Raw genomic sequence first — 22,828 nt, 5'->3', positions numbered from 1 at the left:
GCAGGAAATGTCCTCTGTAATTCTAGTCATATTTTCCAGGCTGGCCTTAGAAAAGCTTTCTTACTGTAAGGAGCTTCTAAACCAAATGAGTCTTTCATAAGTCTAACTGAAGGTATTTCTACAACACTCATTGCTGGTGAATGCAAGTGTTATTTAAAATAGTGTTATGTAAGTCTTCGTGGACTGAATTTTTAAATTGCCATTTAGCTTTGAATTCTGAAAAGCTTTTCCTTGCATGCTACGTTGACAAGTTAATAAATTGTTGTCCAGTATGTTAGACTCTTTAAATTTTGCTGACCTTGTGACTAGTACTAAGTGCCTTGTGATCTTTCAGTGTGTTTTTTCTCACAGCAATCTGTAATCAGGATTTACTTCTGTTCACATGTGCAGGCAAGAGCAGTGGGACATATTGAATGAATTCCTTGGACTTTTTTTTTTGACTTGGGGCTGGAGCAGAGATTTGAGTAGGTTTTCCCACTTTTGTCATGCTAGTTGCTTGCTTGCTTGACAGTCCTTCCTCTCTCTTATCTGAAGGGCTTTTAAAAAGAGAAACAATAGAAAGATGGAGTTAAAAAGAAATTTCAGTGTATACATGATGTGAAGATGGTACACGCTTTTATTCCAGTAACTGTAGATAAGTCAGGTTTCTACTGCTCTCTGTATCTCTTGCTGGTAACATCACCTTCCTGTTGAGAGGTATTTCCAAAGGTGTTTTTCAGGCCATATTATTACACTGAGGGCATCAGAATTTCAACAGCTTTGTCACTTATTTGGCAATGAACCAGACAAACTGTCAGATGTGTGTGGATTACAATTGAAAGTGTAGCTATGGATTATGGTGGCTTCTTAAAAGCAAGAAGTGTTTTTTGTAAATGTGTTATCCTTTCCAGTTAGAATACTGTATAGCCATCTTAGCTTTTCCTTAATTGACTGCCAGTGTTTTTATGGCACTATTCCTTGAATTATGACAGTAAAGTTTGCTTATTACAGTGTCAGTCCAGCAAAATAGAAAAAACATTGTACTCAAGGTCAGTAATAGATTTTACTCTCATTTGGAGAGTCAAATTGCAAAGGTATAGAAAATGCTGGTGCAATGCTTGAAAAAATCTCAAGGCCCTGGATACATCTGGATACAGAAGGGCATCTTCTGTAGTACATATGAAGGAGAGGATAGAGGCTGTAACTTATATTTTACTGTTTTGCCTGAAATGTTCTGAACTCTTCCTTTGGATAAGGATTCTTTGGAACTCTTCAGGGAAGTCAGACCACTTGAAATTTTGATGCATTCTTATTGTTTGTGAAGCATCCTTGTGAGTCATCTTTTCTGGGAATGGTTTTTAAAAGGCAGTGGGATAGATTACATAGGAGTATTCTTTATAGTCATCAGGCAGTATCTAGTAGTTCGAGGAACAACTGGAATTTTTTGTAATTTTTGGCCATTGTGTATCTATTTTGTAAGTTTATTCATCTGTCCTGTCTTGTAGCTTTGAAAGCTATTTAAAATGAAAAATTCTGTCCTAACACACTATTAAAGGTAAGGCCTTGACTTTATGGAAGCTCTTTTTAAGTGCATTTTTAAAAGGAGAGCTTGAATGTAGTTTTACTTTTTTTTTAATATCTGATGATAAACTTTTATTTTACCAAAAGAAGTAGAAAGTATTAATTTGGACAGTAACAGACTGGGTTTTTTTCCAAATCAAAATCTTCTTGTATTATATGTTCTTGTACAAAAAATATTTTCAAGTAGCTTAATAGTAGTAATAGTTGTCTCTGAACAGCAGTACTGATTTATTAGCTGAAAATGGTCTTAAAAAGTAATTAAAATAATTCGTACCAATGGCATGTATTTCCATGGTCAGGTGATTAGAGAGGCTATCAAAAACTATATCAGTAAAGTGCATTTAAAAGAATCAGGATGAGATACATTGGTTTGACTTCCGTGATCAGGTCATTAAGTTACGACTAAAGTTAAAAGCAAGTTATTTGTTTATCCTTCACATTTATAGAGTAGTGATACATTCCAGTGTTGAATTTTCCCTGTGACTTTCTGCTTCCTCTGGAACTGAAGTTGGAATATATTGCTGAGGAGAACTTAGAAGTCTTTTAGACATACATCAGGGGTACATTTTGCTCTTGGGTTCAGGATTCAGCCTGTCACCAGATATTTTATATGTCTGTTTCTTTCCGTCTGAATCATGAGGATTGAGGGTTTCTTTTTGTTTTGCTCTGTAATTAGAGGAACAGCATCCTCTGAAAATGTCCCTCTAAAAATTCCAGGCTTTCATGAGAACTAGGAAAAATCTTTCTGAGGCATTTCAGAGTTGTGTTTTCTGGTACTCGTGCAGGATCTGAGGTTTTGCCTTGTTAAGTTTTGCTAAGTGTTCCAGCATGTGGCAGCAGGGTTGTTATGGAGTGTCTATCTGTGCCTTCCATTCCTGCATCAGTTGAATTTTGATACTATCTAGATTTTGTTTCAAGCAATTGAGTTGTTTCTACATAATAAAAGATAAAGATGATGTTGATGCAGTGGCACTTCTGACATGATACTGCTTATAAATATTCTTGCTCTGGATGTGATACTCACTTTTTCAGTGGTGTCAGAGTTTAACTAAAAAATACAACCAGTTGCATAATATATTCTGTACTTTAATCTCAATTACCTGAAGTCATGATTGGAGTAGGTGTTCTACTTTCTCACTTTTCCAATTACATATATATATATATATATCTAAAATCAGACAAGAAAAAAGCTGAAATGGTTAATCCTGATATTATTTTTGTGTACGGCTAGGTGATTTCTTGTTGATGTTAAAAGCCCTAGCACTTTGAAATGGTTTATTTCCTCTGTAGTTGTGACCTTGCCTATTTAAATTCAGCTCCAGTTGAAAAGAATGCACAACCATCAGTCTACAGGGTAGCACATCATAGAAATAAAGAGAAAACATAGTTATTAAGCAAGTGGCTTGATGTAAATGCATTTAGTTGAAGGTGTTGCTCTGGCCTCCAGTCATCCAAATGTTGTCCTGAATAATTTTTTAACAAATTAAACTTTTTTTTTGCATATGCCCTTATGGCAGCTTCGTTACTTATAGCTGCACTAAAATAATTGTATACTGATAACAGTTTTTAATTTATTTTACTTATATGAGGTGTTCATAAAGAACCTGCTCTGTAGTATATTTCTTGGAGTGTTGCAACGTTGTAAATTAAATAATATTTCAGCTGATTCTTGTAGCTGCCTCTTCAGTGAGACACAGTGGACTTCCTATCAGAGAAGCTTGAACCGTACACCCCTGACACCCCTGACTAGGTCATGTGGTGTCTGACTAAGGCTTAAGATTTCTTAAGATAAAGTAAAATATACTTGTATTGTAAACATATTTTTTTTGAGTCTTAAATCACAGCCATTTAATAGGGGTGATTTAATTTAAATTTAATTTTAATTAGTGTGCACCTAGAAACATTTAAACAACAGAAGAGCACTGGTTTCCTCTGTCCAAGGTGCTTTCAAAGAAAGAATGCTTGGAAACAGAGCCTGTCTCAGATATTTCAAAATTTACAAATAATCTGTGCCCTCTGTTACCCATTGAACTCATTTATCAGCTTGTTGTCACTGGAAGCAGTATTTGGGGTGCTAAAATGGATTTCCAGCAAGGTGCTGAAGCTCTCAAAGAAACTGATCACCTTCAGCAGTGGTGCCTCTTTATCACAACTGTGAAGCAGAGTTATGGAACAGTGATTTGAATTATGCCTTTAAGAAGAGGCATCTACAAATTACTTTTTAATCTTTTTTTTACTTATACATAATGTATAAAGCAGGATTCTGTACTTATTTAATAAAAATAGACTTAATACAAAAGCAAGTTTAATTAAAACTCATAACTGGAGATGTCAGAATGCTGATCATAGGTCTGAATATACTTCTTTCTAAATTTAGTTATATATTCTGAATTTCATGATGAATATTATGTACTCAGTGCTTTGGGAAGTCATGCATAATGTAACAAGGATATTCAGTTAACAGTACCTCTTGCAAATGTTCTCTGTGCTAATGTTGTATGCCAAGTACAATGTGATATAACAAATTATTTATTTATTTTCAATAGATCATTAAATTTTATCCTCAAAATTTTGTGAATTTGCTAGAACTTAAAAAGGAAGCGTAAGCCATTTAAGATACATGCGTGAGGAGATAGGTTTGTGGGTGCAATCAAATCATAATTGGATTTTATAATCAGGTTGCTCTTCTGAGGCAGAAATAATTTTAGCGACTCCATAACGCTGAAATCCTACTCTTCTCTGTGGCAAAGACTTGTAGTCCTGAAGAAAGCAAAAATCCTACTTTGAAAATAAAATGTTCCCCTTGCAAAGATGTGTGACTGTGCAAAGAGAACCAGGCACTTATGGCCCACCATTTCTCAGTGGAGAAATTCTGCAGTGTCTCTGAAATCAGTTTAAAAGTCACAGTTCTTTTGTTTGACTGTCTTTATTTAACATAACAGATGCAAAAGGTTTCTAAGGAAAAAAAGTGTTTCCTTTCATATTGGGTCAAGAATTGAAGGATTTTGCAAATCTAAATCACCCACCACAGGTAATGGAGAAAGTAGCATTTGAATATAATTTCTCTTTTTGGAGTGTGTTGTGGTTTCTCCCTTCAGATTTTCATCAAGACTGAAATACTAAGGAGCAATGACTCGAATTGATCCTTGAGGATGGGTCTCAGGGAGGAATTAACGTGGCCACAGGAAGCCCTGCCTGACCCCTCGGCAGTTCAGGAAATACTAAGCACAAGTTTAAGCATTGGTTTCTGCCAGAGGTGGAACACCCCAGCAAGGCAATATGTGGCAGTGTATGTACACTCCAGCCAGTGGCTGCTGGTCCCAGTACTTACTGATGGCTGGAAAATGGTGATTGCAAGCAGATTGTGTAACACCAGAAGGTTGGAAGAGCAGTTGAAATGTTCGCACTGGAGTTCAGAATGGGCAGTAGAGTTAAGCTAAAATGACTTTTCCTGACAGCTTTCTAAGCATGTTATGATCTATTTTCAAATCAGAGAGATTAATATTTATCCTTCTTGTTTTCATTTCCTTCACATATTCTATATATGTTGCAAATATTTGGGGGAATGGGAGGAAAAACCAACTTATATTTATTAATAGTGTGATAGATAAAAATCACTGACTGAATAACAAAAAGTGTTATCAAAATACATATTTTGAATTGTTAGGTACATTTTTTTATTTTTGAAACTTTAAAATGTTGACTAAAATGGAAATATTAAGGAATGACCAAAGAAAAAAATTTGCTAGAAAAATCTAAAAATTATTCAAGAAATCAAGTTGCTGATTAAGTTTCAGATAGAGATGTGATTTAGAGAACAGAAGTAACAGAGAAAACTAACTGCTGTTTCATCTCAACTTGTATCCTTTCCTCATTCTGAAATACTTTATTTATTTGTTAAGTTAAATTCAAGGTGTCATTAAAAGTTGAAAAACATATTAGGATTTGAGGAACTGGTCATCTTTGTTTATTCTAACAATCCTCTTTCAGCCGGTGAATGTAAATTGGGTTTGTCTTTTAGCCGTACCAAAATCTCAAAAGATATGATGCTTAGAAGTAGTAAATTTTGCTAGCAGCAGAGACTGTAGACATAAATGTTAAACTCACAATACAGCATCTGCTTGGATCAACTTAATTTTGCCTACATGTATGTGTTGTTTTTAAGGTGGTCCTGTTTAATTATTAACTTTTAAATAATATGCATACAATATACATATTTTAGAAAATAAGTAAAATTCTGGTTGGAATCAGTTTCAATTTCAGATGGAATAGAAGTCAGCTTGACGCTAACAGTGATTAAAAAATGAGTAATAATCCACTGGCAAAAAAGTGATGGCTTTTCTATCATTTGCTAATGCAAAAGGAAAAACTAGGAATTTAAATTATTAGCATAAAATAGTGCTACACATTTTGTGTTAAGTCCAGTGTAAAACAACTGTGCCCCAGAATACTGGCATTAAAAAAAAAGTAGCAGTGATTACATGTGAAACAAACTGTGAGAATTAAAAAATTCCTGATTTTAATGGGGTTTATAATTAGTGATTCAAAGCACTAGTTTAAATTGATTCCCCTGATGTTGCTGTCTCTGATTCCTTGAGAAATGGATGTCAAATAGCATTGCTTTAGTACAGTGTGAAGAGGGAAAGTTTGTACCTGTCTCTGTAATGTTAATGACATTATGTCTAACCATACCTAAGTTTGATCATTCAGACAGTTTTACCAAAAGGTAATTTTCAGGGAGTTAGAGAGAGCCATGTTTCACAAAAGCTGTCCCCACAGGAGCTAAATGCCAAGGTAATCAATCATACACCGTACTGCATCCTTTTGTTATGGATAAAGTACATTATTTATGCAATATAAAGATTTTTTAGATATTGTTGAAATGAACAGACTAGCACATGACAGCTCTAGGTTGTAATAAGTTACATGAGCTGCAAATTGCAATTTCATAGGTTAAAATTTGTATAGATGCCTTCCATGCTTGCAGCAAGTTAGAAACTGATTTGCTTCAAGTGTGGACTTCTGGGGAGCAGCAAATTCTGTTAGAAGTCTGTAGTATGTCAATTACATCTATAGATGAGTATTTGTATACCACTTGTATTTCTTACTGAATCCAAGAGTTGTTACTCAGTCACTGGAAATAGGGTAAAACTTTTTGGCAGCAGTACAAAACCCAAAGACTGTTTGAGGGATAGCACAATTTGGGTTCTTCAGCAAGCCATTGCATAGGATATAATTAGGCACAGGCTTTTGATGGAAAATTGTCTCCGCTTTCAATTTTTCCCTCACTGCATTGTTCCAAAACCTTTTGGTTTTGCTGAGAACAAGATAGTCATCTTCACCAGATTCATTTAATAAGCTGTTGTATTTGTATGACAAGCCCTAAAAGATAGAAAACAGAACAGTGGTGGAAAAAAATAATGGCTTCCATGAAATGAGGGTGACCTGCTTCCCTTCTCCCTGTCAGATATTTTGGTTGGTTTGAAGGGAAATTTGCAGTCATACCTGTAGAATGATTTTCAAATTGTGACCATTACCCCTCTGTGGCTGAAGAGTTCTGAAGCTGAGAGAGTTACTGGGTTATTGGCAAAGCGCTGCTGTTCCTTACCTGGCCTTGATATATTTTATTACTGTTACCTATGTACTTTTTGAGCCCATGTAAACTCCTGAATACTTTGGTGAAACATTCATGGCTTTGGTAAAGAGAAGAGGTGCCTTTGTGTATTCCACCATGCATTCTCTAGTTCTGTTGCTGTCGATTTCTTTCTTCTATACCTGGGACATCTTCCTCTTGGCTGTTTTTCTACATCCTTTGCGGTCTTGCAATCAGCTCTTGTGCCATTCTCATGCCTTCTTACTCTCCCCATTTCCTACTCTCTTGCATTTTTAAAATAGATTTAGACAGCTCTTCTCTCCCCTTTGGCTCCATTTGTCATCACTGTCATCTCCATCAGATCTTCTCTTGGTAGTCTTCCTCTCTTAGGCCCTCTCACTTTTGCCTTACAATTCTTACCTGTTTGTCTTTGATTCCTATTTCCACACTGGTCTTTTGTACTTTTTGAGCTGCCGCATTTCTTCATGCCCTTCTGTTAATTTGCAACGTACGCATGTTTCAGTTCTACTCAACTGCTGCAATGTGATGCCATTTCCTGTTTCACCTATCCCAACCCCCCAGGTGTGCCAACCTCTCCTTTCCCCTTTGCCCTCCTGCTGAGAGCTGTCCATCAATCTTAACATTCTAGCAGGGTCCTGGTGTGGTTGGCAGAAATTCAAAAGATGCCCCTCAGGTCCGGGCTCATTGGCCTGTCCAAGTGTCTTTATCCCTTGAGCCTTCCCCTCCTCCCACCTGGTTGGTGCCTCACCTGTCCCTTCCCCTCCCCCTGTCCCCGGGCTTAAAAGGAGACGGGACCATGAGGTCTGGATTCTGTTGGGAGCTGTTACAAGATTCAGAGGTCTGTCATCCTGGAATAAAACTCTGGATTAAAACTCTACGGCAGAATCCTCTCCTTTATCTCTTCACCGTTGCCTGAACCTTTTCCACCAGAGGTAAACTGAGTTTCTACTCTGCCTGGATTTGTTCCGAGTGCCCAGCTGCAGCATCCAGACACCCAAAGGTATCTCTGAGGTGAAACACCACAGCTGCCGCCTTTGGCCCAGCAGCAAGGGTCAGACGAGCCCAGGCACGTCCCACCCGGAAATATTGGGATTAATATTCCATACTCAACAAACATTAATCAGCCTTCCTCTCACTTGTTGGTCATTCACTTGGCCTTTCCATATCCACTCCAGTTTTAGGGGGTTTGCAAACGTGACCACACTCTGTTCTGGTGTCTCTCTTCTCTAGTAGCTCCTCCTTTAAAATATTCAGTCTCCTTCTGTCATGATGTTTTGCACAGCCTTTTGCTTTTTTCCCTTCTTTTACTTATGTAGAAAAATACAAATTCGTGTCTGTACTCAGGAGTCTTATTTCAGTTTCTCTACTCCAGCTGTGCCTTTCTGCCTAAATTAAAATCTTAGCTGGCAGATTTCATGGATTAGGCAATACTCAAGAAAAAAATTCGAGCTTCTTTGCTGCCTTCTTTCGCAGTCATTCTGTGTATGACCACTTTATCTCACTTCAGCCTAGGCCTTAGCATTGCCATGGTCACTTTCTGGTGCTTATGTAAATCCTTCCTAATTCTCCATTTGTCTTTTCATTTACCACAGATCACAAATGTGTTCTCTTCTTCCTGAAAGTTCTCCTGTAGGTTCTCTCTGTACTAGCATTCCCCAAGCCTGCTGCACATATATTATGACATTTTACTCAATTCCTAAAGTAACAGTAACTCAGCAATTATTCTTAATTTGGGTTGAAGTTTTTGCTTTGAAGTTGCTTTACATTATTTTAGACCTGAAAATTTGTTTCTTTCAATTAGTTGGCCTAAAAGATCTTGCTTCATATAAATTTTCATGTTCTTCATACTTGTAATTTTTAAGACATGCCTGTCATACTTTTTCATGTAGATAAAATTGTTATTAGGGGATATTATAATTTTCTGTCTGCTGGTGGATGGCTGCCAGTCTACCTCAGAATCTTTTTCAATTTCTTCATTGAGGTTCCCCTGTGCAGAAATGCTTGTGGAAATACCAGAGGGCAGGTCTGTCTCTGTATCATGCCCATTGCTCAGATCTTCCCCAGGCAGCTTGCTTCCTTGTCGTTCATCAGTCTGGATTCATCTGTTCTCTTGTGGTTCTACGTAGAGCTAACACTTTTTGTGCCAGCAGTTGTCTTTTGCAAAATTTTGTAGCCAGAAATACATGGCTTAAGAAGGTGAATTCAACAACAACAAAGGCGATTAATAATAAATGACCCTGCAATTCTGCAGCATCAGCCAGTGCTTTCTGATTTACTTGTGAGTGGTTTTGAAATTTGAGCAAATATGAAACTGTTGCAGCTGCCACATAGGTCTGGAACAAAGGCACACCAGGTCTTGTTCTCACAGCAAGCAATTGAGCCAGTGCCATGAGCAGCAATGCCTCTTCTGTGTTTCTTTTCCTCAGTTCATGTCAAATCACCAGAAGGAGTTAAAATAACTTTCACTGCCTGGAATTAATTTGATTTCTGTTTTTCTCCCTGTAAGTATGCTATTCTATATGCATATTTTGTACAAGCATTTAGAGTACGTGACTTAAGCAGTACAGTGAAAGCATTAAAGTGGTGTCGTTGGACAAACACTTAATGGCAGTGTAGCTCTTTGTTGTGTACTGAATACAAATCAGTTGTTTCAAGAAAAGAGCAGAACTAACCAGTTTACAGAATTACGTGACTTAAAAGGCTTCCTTTCTAATTATTTCATGTCAGTGCTGCTGTTGATCTGTTCCTTTTTGAAAAATACCCATCACTAAGCAAAGAATGGTTCCTGCCTGTAGTCTCTGCTGTGAGTAGTGCTGGTGGTGGGACACTGCAGCAGGGCTGCAGCTCCCCCAGGCTTGTGCAGAAGTGCTGGAAAGTGATACAGAGAAGATTCTCTCGTGTGGGTACCATCTCTGGACATATGCTGAAATCCCCTGGAGAAGGCGGATGTGTTGAAACGTTTGAACACAGACACTCCTTTGGAGACTTACTTTGTGTATTTGAGCTGACAGCCATGACTGCTCTGAACCTGAAAGTGGAGAGAAAGGAGGAGTGTAAAGACAGCCCAAGGATTATGTTTTGTGAATATAAGTTCAAAAACATTGTTCTGTGCTGTAGTTTTCTAGTTGGAGTTTAGCTGGTTTTTTTGGTTTGTTTTTTTTTTTTTTTTTTTTTTTTTTTTGACATGGCATAGACTTTCGGACAAGTATGCTGACATGTTTAATTCTCCCAGACTTCAGTAATTTCTTTTAACACTGCTACTTTCCAGAATATAATGCATTTCAGTGTGTATTTTGCTTCTAGTGCTACCTACCTAGCAACTTAGTTTCTTTTCTGTTGTATTTTCATGTCTGTAACATGAATTACACTTAAGGTAACAGTGTAGTTGTTTTATCCTGATACTAGTTTTCCCTATTGCTAAAATCACATTGATAATTGTGGCTAATAACAACTTGAAGAAACTTGTCTTTACAATAAGTATTCTACATGTGTCATAGAAGAACAAATCAGAAAAGGAGAAGTGTAAGGTCTAGTTCTGAGACATATCCACATTATAATTGAAATCCAAATACATTAAAACAAAAGGTCTCTGAGTAGATTTAGAACATCTCACCAGTCTCTATGAGTTTTGTGTTTTCAGTGCTTCTGAACTGTGCTTTTGGCAGGAGCCATTTCCAGCACAAATTGCTTTGCTGTAGTTACACAGGAATTTGAATGTCAGAATATGTGCATCAATGTCTGCTAGTTTGGAACACAGGCTTGCCCATTCACTGACCATAAAATGTGAGGCATTTAGGAAAGCCAAGAAAGAAAATTAAGTATTCTCATGTGTGTTATGTGAGAACACTGGTAAAAGTAAGATTCTGCTGGCTAAAGAGGTATACTGTATTGTTTGGGATCTCCAATGGCTTAAAAGAAATAAAAAATGACTGCATGAAATTGGACCTTGATGTGACTGCTAGCCATCAGGAATGGTGAATGATTGAAGATGAGGCTAAGAATTATCTGTCCCTTCTAGTGAAAACCAAGAATCAAATTCTCTGAAGTTGTAAAAAACAGGAACTATGACCGACTCATTCCAGAGCCCAAAGATCAGTGAAATCATCTTAGTGCAGGGATTGTGTCTGGCTGACTGACCTGGAACCTTGATTTCCCCAGTTTTTGGCTACCAGCCTATCTGGCCAGAGCCATGGAACATGGATGCACCTTAGATGGTAAAGAGGGGAGATGGGAGTTTTGGCACAGCTTGGACAACTCTGTGTTTGTCAGACTGTGTGTAGTTTGCTCCACTGGCTCCCAGTCAGTTTTCAGTTTATGCTAAGGCTTTTGTCTTGATCTTCAAAACAACTGTTGGATCAAACACCCTAGCAACATCAAAGGCTGTATTTCATTTCTGAACTGCCAGAAAAGCTGTATTCCTCTGGGGCAATGTAGATAATGAAGTATTAGAGCAATCATTCATCAGCTGGGGACAGTGTGTTGGGTTAGGGTACAGGCTATGAAAAAAACCCAAACCTGTGAGGTGATCAGGTGAATCCACAGTAACACATTTTAAAGGAAATGTTATAAAACCTCTCTGTATGTATTAATGGGTTCCATCATAAACATGATGCAAAAGCAACTTCTGTTTTCATCTAAAAAATAATTGTCAAAAAGAAGATAATTGAGAAAATTTGGAAGACTGTCAGACCTTACAAGATACTTTATTTTTAGATATCCTGTTATATGAGCTAAACTTCTGAAAATTGTGTACCTGTGTTGGGTAACCTCCTAGCAGTGTTTAGAACTTATCTTTTCTTGGTATTACAATCACAGGCATCACTTATTGGGAGAGGCATAGTAGCAAAAACTAAAGGGTGGCATAGCTCAAAAAGGACAGAGTATTAAGTGTGATGGACTCAAGTGTGATCAAATTCTAAACAAACCTTAAGAGTTTTGTTTCCAGCTAATTGGAAATATTCTCCCACTGTGCTTTGTAAAGTACTATCTACAGAACTGATAGTGCTTAAGCAATTATTTCTCCCCTCTCAACCTGGTTGTTAGAAACTGATAAATGGCCTAAAGTGTTGAACATCAAAAGTGCAACTCTAGACAATTTAATTGGAGGGAAAAAAAACTTCTTAAAGTAGAAAAAAAAACCTTCTTAAATTAGATATAAATTTAATATGATAATAAGTATGTATTTTAGAAATTAAATCTAAATACAGTATTTTTCTATCTACAGGTCTTCATGATGTGTTTTTCAGTTCTCTCTTTTTTTTTTTTTCCTTCTGATGATAGTCAGATAATTTCCACCTGAGTGCCTATTGCCTGATAGAAATGAGACATCATTCTGGTTTTTTTGAACATTCAAGTCCCTTGGGTGTCTGAGGTGCATCAGTTTCTTAATTTTAAGTTTCTCTTAGCCTGTCTAACTCATTTATCTGAGCTCCATCAGCCATTCAGGCCCCCTTAGGAGGAGGGGAAGTTGTCATTACATCTTGTAAGAAAGACAAAAGATGAATTGGAGGTATTTTGTTGATAAACATGGCAAAAGCTCTAGAGGAGCCTGTCTTATCTGTGTCACAGGGTGTATGTTTTCAAAATGACTGCAGTAAGGTCAAATGTGATTGGCTTGGTACAATGTGTAATGTTGACGGCAACAAGGTTTCCAAAACTTCCAGAAATTTTGCTGCATTTTTCTGAAATGTTGAGTTTGCATAAGAAGAATCTCTTCTTCAGAGGGAGACTGTGTGAATGCAAACCTGATTGCATCTCAGTGTCATGTTCAAACTGAAAATCTTTGTGCAGGTTTCTATAGAACTAGAATTACAGAATATATGGCCTGGTGTGGTACAAAGAGAGCTTGTCATCCCTGAGCAGAGTCCCAAATTCAGTTCTGGCCAGCCTGATTTGATGTCTTTGATGTCAAGCATGGCAAGTTTCCTTCCACAGTTGAGCTTCACAATAAGTACACACTCCAGAGTGGGTGTTACATTGCAGCCAGCCTTAGACATGAAGTACAGCCCATCAAAATCTCTTCTTCTAAACTCTTTGATGGCAATTGCCTGCAGACAAGTCTAGTCCCGAGTCTGTAAATTGCATCCTAGTTGTGTCTGAAGAACTTCTACACGTGTCATTTTGAACTATGATTTTACTTCTTTTCTCCAGCTCTTGTGGTGAGTAATGTGAAGTCACAAGATTTCTTCTTTTTGACTGGCTGATATAAATTTGAAGTGAGAGAGGAAAAATAATGAGTTTCTGTTGTTCAGCTGTGGATGATAAATGTTCCTGCTCAGGTTCTTAACATTTTCAGGGTCTTAGAAATATTTTAATGAATATGTAAGCAGTGATACTTACAAGAAATACAGCCTCATGATTCCTGATGAGTGGAAGTTTAACACTTCTCTGCATCTTTTCTGCTGGACAAAATTAATATGAATGTATAATTAAAGCGAGGGTTTGGTCTGTGTGTCATAATGGAGAATATTAATGAACAGCCCCAAGTTTTAAAAGATGACTGCCAATAAATGTTAGTAGTGCAGAACTCTGTTGCATGGTGTCATGCATACATATTAAAAATGCATTATTTCATACAAGAGCTTTGAATGCTACTTATCTTTCTCTTTTCAATATAAGATTGGTATGCACCAGCTATATCAAAAGAATAGGTGCAATTGGAAGAACAAGTAAAGAGCAAATATTTAATGTTGTAAGAAATTAAAATAAGCTATAATTTAATGCAGAACGATTTTCAAATGAGAAGATTCATTAGCAAAAAGGTGACCTTCAAAATAGTTTTCTGTGGAGTTAGTAATGCTCTGTAAGATTGTACAAAGAAATGAGCTTGAAGACATTTTTTTGTAAGCAAAAACCCTGCAAAACCAAAATGAACTTTCTTGTGAAGTGGTACCTGAAGTTCCCAAGAATCAACATGCTTTGCTGTTGGTGGTTGTTACCTTAGGAAGCTTACAGTGCTGGAGTCTGACAATGCTTTTAATCATTTTATACACCCAGCTATATATATACTTTTACTGGTATTTAAAGTAGTGAAGAACAAAGTGTGTGTTCACTATGTTTTTCTTCTGCTTCCTCTGCCAGATTGCAAATCTGGCTTTTGTCCCTTTCTTCTACTTGCTTTCAGTACACTGCAGAAGTATCACTAGTCAAGCAAGAATGGACTCTTGCAGTGGTGGCTAATCTTACCCCTCACCAGCTCATTGCCTGTCACTCACTGTATATGCACATACAGAAGAGACCATTGGTATGGTTTCTGTTTGACTTTTAAATTTATTTTTCTTGCAGGAAGGTACATCCACATAAAGACTGTTCTTTAAAAACTTGATGATAGAAATGGTGAAAAAGCAAAACAAAAATTAACTTTAAAGATATAATGATGTGAAGTTATTCATAGAATGAAAGATCATTTAAATGAGTACTGTTTTAGAAACTCAGCTGTGTGCATGTTGATTAGATATATAAACAAAAGGTAGCAATGTCTTTAATTATAATTTCTTGGAATTCGTTTTTGCTTTCCAGCATAAATATGCATGGATCTAGGGTTCACGTTGCTTAGAAATGCCTGTAAGCTTGCTGTCTGCATTTCTGTGTGCATATACAATTGCATGTGCCCTCCAGTGTATCTGGTTCTTTGTGCCTACTAGCAAAAATTTACAAGAGTGGTACCATCAGTTCAGGATTAAGTGGAGCAGAACCTGTATCTGCAAAATTAACCAGCTTTTTTAAATTATCCAGGACTTCTGTGGAGCAGCATCTTCTGTGCTCTCTTTGTTAAGGAATTAGTGAGGCACTGCCACACCCTGGGAAAACTTGCCAATGGCATCAGCCCATCTGAGATGTGCTGTGGGGACAGAGGGAAGCTGAGTCCTGGAGAGGAGGGATGAGGGGATCTGGGAAGATGCCTGAAGAACATGTATCTCTTGCAGAGGATGGCTGAAACTCCCTTAGAGCAGTTAATTCAGCTTAAGCAGCTTTTTGGTTTTTAGCTGCAAGGACACTCAGATGAGTTTTAAATCAGACTATTTCATTAAATCCACCTAACAGCAGTGATTTATGTGTCCACCTGTGAGTGTCTCTTTGCCAGTGTGTTTCTGAGGGACAGTAAAGCTGCATATTACTTAGACACTTGCTCTCAGATGGCTGTTGATTAGTTGCTGCCCAGATCTCTCCTAGATTTCGTAGATTTAAGATTACAATATTGGAAAGTAGAATTTGAACATAAATCCTTGTGCTTCCTTTTTTAATAATGTTTCTTCAACCTTTAACAAACAGCCTTGGAGGAGAGTACGATGATGACAGAAGTGATTCTCTTTTCCTGGCTATGATCCTGGTGGTGTTTGACTGCATTTGGGGGCGGTGGTTTTTGTTACAGCCTCCCTGTTCATGGGGTTATGACAAGTAACATGGACTTGTTTGCTTGTCTAGTAATTCTCCATTTGTCACCTCACAGGCTGAAGAGGAAACGGTGGCCTTTCTTGATCACAGTGGAAGTGAAGAAGAGTTTGATCCAAGCACTCTCCCAGATCCTGATAAATTCAAAGACTCTGATGCAGAGCAGGATTCAGAAAGTGAAGACAGCTATAGGTATGCACCATCTTCCATGTTTATTTTAAAATGATGGTTTTTATGAACTGTTTTGTTTACATGTTAGGAATTCATCTTACAGTCCTCTTTCTCATGGGATTTAGTATTTGACTTACAAAAATTTATGTTAGGTGCTGAACAGAGCTGAGCTAAAGGCTATTATTTTCTTTTGTGAAGTTGTATAAGAATGATTTTTGAGTCCATATTGAAGGGATCTTGGTGAGGCTGTTTCACACGCAAAAATCTTGACTAATACCCTGGAAGTTTCATGTGTTTCTATGGTGGGTTTACCCTCTCTGGATGCCCAGTGCCCACCAAAGCCACTCTATCACTGGCCTCCTCAGCTGGACAGGGAACAAAAAATGTAGTTTACAGCTCAGGGGTTGAGATAACACCAGGAGAGATTCCTCACCAGCTACTGTCATGGGTGAAGCAGACTTGACTTGTGAAAAAATTAATTAATTTATTGCCAATCACATGACAGTAGGGTAATGAGAAATAAACCCAAATCTTAAAACACCTTTTCTCCACATCTCTCTTCTTCCCAGGATTAACTTACAATTTCTTCTACATCCTCATCCTCAGCAGCATAGAAGGATGGGGAATGGAGGTTGCAGTCAGTTCATCACATGTTGTTTCTGCCACTCCTTTCTCCTCAGGAGAGGATCCTTTCCCTGCTCCCATGTGGGGTCTCTCCCACAGGGGACTTCTTCCACAATCTTCTTCAACTCTTTCCTGTAGGCTGCAATTCTTTGTGAGCTATTCCAGTGTGGATCCCTTCCATGGCATACAGTCCTTCAGGAACAGGTTCCTCCACTGTGGACTCAAGTCCTGCCAGCAAATGTGAACGTGCTACAGCATGGGCTCCTCTCTCCACCCGGCCACAGGTCCTGCCAGGAGCCTGCTCCAGTGTGGGCTTCCCAAGGGATCACAGCCTTCTGGGGCTGCAGGGGCACAGCTGCCTCACCATGGGCTGTGCCATGGGCTGTACCATGGGCTGTGGGGCAATCTCAGCTCTGGCACCTGGAGCACCTCCTGCCCCTCCTTCTGCACTGACCTGGGGGTCTGCAGGGCTGTTCGTCTCACGTGTTCTCACTGCTCTCCCTGGCTGCTTTTGCACTGTTTATTTTCCTTAACTATGCTATCCCAGAGGCACTCCCACTATCACTGATGGGCTCAGCCTTGGCCAGTGGTGCATCTGTCCTGTTTCAGAAATGCATTTCTCTTCTGTCACATTGCAGGTTCTTTCTGGGTGGAAGGAAAAATGTTGAAGTAGTTTGAAGTAGTTTAAGGATTTCATGATCCCTTTGCACCTGGGCTGTATTAAATAAATTTGTGCAGGGTAAAACTTGATACGTTCTATGATTCAGTATTGTTCAGACTCTTCAAGAGTCAAGTGAACTGGACTCTTGAGTGGAAGTAAATGTATAATAGTAAATTAAATTAATTCAATTCAGTGTTTATAATTGCATGAAGCAGAAGAATTTGTTTCATGTAGCAAAAAAAAGCACAGGGTGGGAATGAGGATCTGTACTTGATACCACCATACTGTGGGAAGATGAAGGGATACAACATGAAATCCTGTGTGGTTCACTGCAACAAGAAGGCCACTTGTGTTTTTCTGACAAATAGCGTATCATGATGGAGAAGGATGATCTTGACACCTAAATGGGAGCATAGATGTCTAAGTTCATAAAGCTCTTGCTTTTCACATATGAGTCGGGTGAATCCTGGGGCTAGATTGTCCTTACATGTGTGTCACTGTGTGTTGTGGAGTCAGTATGCAGGACTGGGTGTGGGACATGGATTTAAGGAGTAGATAGTCCTCAGTTAACAGGCTATTGGCCATGTCCCTTGGAGCCTGTTCACCAGTGAATGCCAGCAGAACTGACAAGGATGGGGAAAAGCATTGCTTTTTCTGAGCAGCAGTAAATCTCTTCTTCTTTGTGTGAGGGGAGTATGTATTCATACATCACCTTTTGTATTGATCCTTTCCTCAGAATGTCAGCTAGACTCAAGATTAGCTGCACTTTAAGAATAAAAGTTGACAGAGATGGACAGATTTTTGGCAGTGGTAGTAAGTGCAGACTTTTGTTGGATCAGTGGCTGATCTGGCCCCCCTAGAGTCAGGTCATGCGCTCTTAAGGAGAGCAAGGACTCAAAGAAAGTCAAGGTCCTTGATAATCTTCCCTTCCTGTGGAGTAGATTAGGAAAGAAAGAACATACACTGAAGGAAACCAGGGAGGTTTCCTTTAGTATATCTCTAGACATACCTACACTGAGCATCAAAGCTGCCTTTGGAGCTGGAGAACAGACCACTACACACATTGAAGAAATGTAGTTTCATCAACACTGCTTACTGGAAACAGTCCTTGGCCTGTCTTACTGCACCAAAATACTGAGACATTGCCCAGAAGAGCTTTAGTTGGCACCATGTGAAGCTGCAGCAGTTGTGGACAATCTCATGCCAGTACTTGTGCCTGCACCATGCCCAAATCCATTTTGCCTGTAACAACATGACTGATACTCCCTGGGCAGGCCATGGTCAGCACAGGATTATCCATCACGTGCTGCACTGTCACCAGAGTCATCAATGGTGCTGCCTTCCAACACACCCCACTGAGGCACCCATAGAAATAGAAAAGCTGTTTGAGAACTGCTCCAAAGTCAGCTTTCATGCTCAGTGTGGATAGACATATCCACATGGTGTGGTGCTCTAAATCAACAGTCATGCCTCATGCAGCTAGCTCTCTTAGAATTGCTATTGAATTGTATGATGAGTTGCTTTTGGGGCTGGGAAATACCAACCTAATGATTTTAACAAAAACAAATCAGCTGAGAGTAGCAGACAGTCTAATAGGGCTTTGAGATGAGAAAACACAACTCTATGATGTTTTAAATTTCCAAAATCCAGAGATTTTGCTTAAAGAGTTGGATTTAAATAGAAATATGTTGGGCTACACTAGCTGCTCCTTGCTTTAAGGGGGGGGGAAAGCTTCTAAAAGGGATAATTCATAGTAAGTATGAGACCTAGGGTGTCTTCCTTCAAGAGTCTTTAAAAAGAGACTATCTGTCCATGGTTTCAGAAGTCAAAATCTTCTCTCTGTCCTCCCACAGAATTTTTTTAAACTGGGGGAGCTGTACAAATCATGAGTTAAATTTGCCTTTGCATAAAAATTGCCTTCCAGCCATACCTCTATAAGCAGAGTAATTAATGACTTCAAGCATGTAATATGAGATTAATTTTTGTATATCTAGGAACATTCATCATATTTGGTTTAAGGCTATCAAATGTAAATTGTTAATGAGGTGAAAAATCTAAGAATATAGAACAGGGCGAAAGAAAAGCAGCTGGATTTCTTAAATATTCATTTTGCAGTTAGATTGTGGTTTTGGTATTTTTAATTCTTCAGCTTCTTTAAATAAAAGTATTGAGGAAGAGCAAAGTTCCGATTGACCTCATCATCTTCTTTAAATCTTTAATGGGTGCAGCTGATCACATTAACTCCTAGATCAGCATGGAGAAGATCTTGGATATGAGGGGAAACATCTTAGTTCTGGTACTGTTTTGTTTGTGACTTTATGGACAGTCACCAGGTGACAACTGTACAAGTTAGTAGTCATTGCTACTTTGCTGTGTGCCTTCCTTTATTTATGAAATTTATGGGCAAATTGCAGTTTCTTACAGCTTCTTCTTATAGCAGGATGCTGATGTTGACCTGCTAAGTTCTGGGTTATTCTTGATGAGGTTGATGTTACATTGTCTTTTGAGATGATTTATCAGCAAATCATGGTGCTCCTTCTAAAATGGATTATTCAGGTCATATCTGTGACTTTGTGAAGGCCAGAACTTAATGTTGTGATGGCCAGAAAAGCACCATAGGAGAGACATTATAAAAGGTCTCAGTTTAAAAGCCTTGGTCATTCTGATTAGCTGCAGAATTGGACACTGAGATATTGAATTGCTCTTGATAGAGGCTTATATATTCAGTTTTAGAGGTTTTTTGATTTATATCAGTGGAATGGCCAGTAAGGGAATCATAGAATCATTTAGGGTGAAAAAGACCTTTAAGATCAAACTGTTAACCCAGCACTGCCAAGTCCCACTAAACCATGTCCCTCAGTGCCACATATACAAGTCTTCTAAAAACCTTCAGGAATGGTGACTTCACCCCCTTCCTGGGCAACCTGTTCCAGGACTTGACAGCAATCCTTTTGGTGAAGAAATATTTCCTGTTATCCAATCTAAACCTCTTCTGGTGCAATTTGAGGCTGTTTCCTCTTGTCCCTGTCACTTGTTGCCTGGCAGAAGAGGCTGACCCCACCTGGCTGCACCCTCCTGTCAGGCAGCTGCAGAGAGTGATGAGGTCCCCCTGAGCCTCCTTTTCTCCAGGCTGAACACCCCCAGCTCCCTCAGCTGCTCCTCACAGCACTTGTGCTCCAGAGCCTTCCCCAGCTCCGTTGCCCTTCCCTGGACACGCTCCAGCCCCTCAATGTCTCTCCTGCACTGAGGGGCCCAGAACTGAGCACAGCATTGGAGCTGTGGCCTCAGCAGTGCTGGGTACAGGGGGACGGTCACTGCCCTGCTCCTGCTGGCCACACCTGGCTGATCCAGGCCAGGATGCCATCGGCCTTCTTGGCCACCTGGGCACACTCTGGATCGTGTTCAGCTGCTGTTGACCAGCACCCCCAGGTCCTTTTCCACCAGGCAGCTTCCCAGGCACTGCCCCCAGCCTGCAGCACTGCCTGGCACTGTTGTGACCCCAGTGCAGGACCTGGACTTGGCCTTGCTGAACCTCCTAGAGGTGGCCTCAGCCCATTCATCCAGCCTGTCCAGATCTAGAAAATAACACAGCACAATATATTTTAATTACCATTTTTATGTGCTGTAGCATTCTGACAGCAAGTAAGGAAGAAGCTGCACTGGGCTTTATGGAAGGGACTGCAGTAATTAATCTTCATTAGGACTGCTGCCATGGCCTTGTGAATTAAAATTTATTGCATGGAAAAAGTTTTGGGCACAGCATGTTTGATTAGCAAAATGCCAATATTTATGGGATAAATTATTCCTAACTTTTCTGAACTGTATTTTACTAGCAGATTCATTCATTATTCGTGTACATTTCTTTGGGAAAGAGCTTGTGTGCTTTATTGCAGCCTGGAAACTTGACTCATGTCCTGTAGTTCAGTGGCGAGGGTGGTTTGTTTCCAGAGGAATTCTGGTAATCCTATGCTCCAAAGCATCCTCTGATAAATGTTAAGTGAAGCAGAGTCTGTCTAGAGATCTTGCCAGGATCACGTTGTTTAAACAACAGCTACTTGGCTCTGTGACTGCACATTTCAAATGGCTGATTCTCAAGCATTTAAAATCTAAATGTTACAGCTTGTTAAGACATTGCTTAAAGCCCAGAAGCGAGTTAAATACTAACAATTAAAGCTTTCTATTTTTCCCTGGTATTACCTGAAAGCATTGTGAGTTTATTTTGTGGTAGTTTAAAATTTGAGTTTCTTGGTGTATAGCTGTCTTGGTGTATAGCTGGTCATAGTTAGATCCCGTTTCCCAGATGCCATTCAGATACACTGGTGTTTGTTTTAGGGACAGGATTCATAAACTGTACTTTATGTTTGAGTAATAAATATTTTCTACCAAATTGATAGCATCTCACTTAGGTGTTAGAGCTGAGCAAATGGTGGCCACAGAAATTACTGTGCCTGTTGATAAGTTGGCTATTGATAGCTCCTCACCTGTGTAAACACAAAGTAAATCCTTTCATCAGGCAGCCTCAGACTGCATGGTTTGTTCAGGCAGCTGAAAAGCTTAATTTCACCAGATAGTAAAAGGGAGAAATTGTAAGCCAGATGCACATGCCACTTTTGAGATGTTATTAGTAGAAGACAAAAGGATTCCACTGGCCTTGGTTTGGATCTGAATTGGGGATTGCTTTCTAACTGAGTTGTTCTGCTAGAAAATAATTTACCTTAGCATAACTTTTGTTGGCAATTTGTGAACATTAGCTGGTAGTACATCAGTTTGTGTGTTTGTGAGGAATGAGGGGCCATTTATGTCCATGGAAACGATAAAAGGACTGGCTCTACAGGGTGACAGGCCTTCAGTTAATGGAGACTGAGGAGGAATTCATTTGACAGTAAGTGCAGAAGTTATTCCCTTATAGCTGCTTTTGCACACTGAGTCCTTTCACATGTGGAGCTGAGAGTTATGCCTGTTACAGCTCCTCCAAAGAGCTTTCTGTCCATACAGCTAGGGAAAAGCACCCTGAATGAGCACAGGATATCTCTGAGCATCATGATGCCACACATTTTTCATCTCCCTTTTAAAATTGCCACTATCACCTCTTGTAAAAGCTGCAACTCTGACTTCAGAGCCCCTTTTCACACCACCCAAACCAGTGCTGGTAAAAATCCATCCTGGAGGAGCAAGGAGGGGGGTTGGACTTACTGTTCTTCAAAGGTCCCTTTCGACCCAAATCATTTTGTGGACAGTCAGTCTGTCTTTCTTCTGCATCTCAGAATTAGGAACATCTTATTCACATGTTTCACATGATTCTCTGTTTACCAGCCGAAGCTGTTGTTAACAAATACTGGTTTGCATCTACATTTTGTGCATCGTGAAAACACAACTATTTTGCTCTCTTCATTGCTTGTTGCTTTTGCTGCTTTCTGTGTTATACATTCCTCTTTATTCACTTCTCCAGTCCACAACCCAGCTGGGGTCAAATTAGCTTGAAAATACACTTGCCTGTGTGTAGATGTATCTTCTGTTTACACTGCTAATCAAGCTGCACAATCCCTCAGTAACAGTAAGGAGCAGCTGGACTCAGCAGAATCATCCCACAAAACTTACGATGAAAATTATTCATAATTGTGTTGATGTGCTTTTGTTTGTGGAAAAAGCTGAGGAATCTCACAGTTCAGTTCCTTTGGAACGTGTTTTATATTTAAATGTTTTACCTTATAGATATCTATGCCTAAGGTCTCTGAAACTCCAGAAGTGATTATAATTTTTGCTGTTTAAAGTCTGCTGTTTCATAGCTTGTAGGTACAAATGCATAG

General features: G+C 39.1%; 1 protein-coding gene across 1 annotated transcript in view; it reads left to right on the top strand.

The window, feature by feature from the left end:
* DDX10 (DEAD-box helicase 10) overlaps positions 1-22,828 on the top strand; it is a 154,836-nt gene that overhangs the window by 128,964 nt on the left and 3,044 nt on the right. Inside the window, exon 17 of the mRNA XM_054654855.2 lies at positions 15,624-15,757. Coding sequence (XP_054510830.2) covers positions 15,624-15,757 — 134 coding nt within the window. The remainder of the gene's footprint in view (positions 1-15,623; positions 15,758-22,828) is intronic.

Source organism: Agelaius phoeniceus, chromosome 2 (assembly GCF_051311805.1).
Source record: "Agelaius phoeniceus isolate bAgePho1 chromosome 2, bAgePho1.hap1, whole genome shotgun sequence".
NCBI lineage: Eukaryota > Metazoa > Chordata > Aves > Passeriformes > Icteridae > Agelaius > Agelaius phoeniceus.
This window is presented reverse-complemented; position numbering and strand designations above follow the sequence as displayed.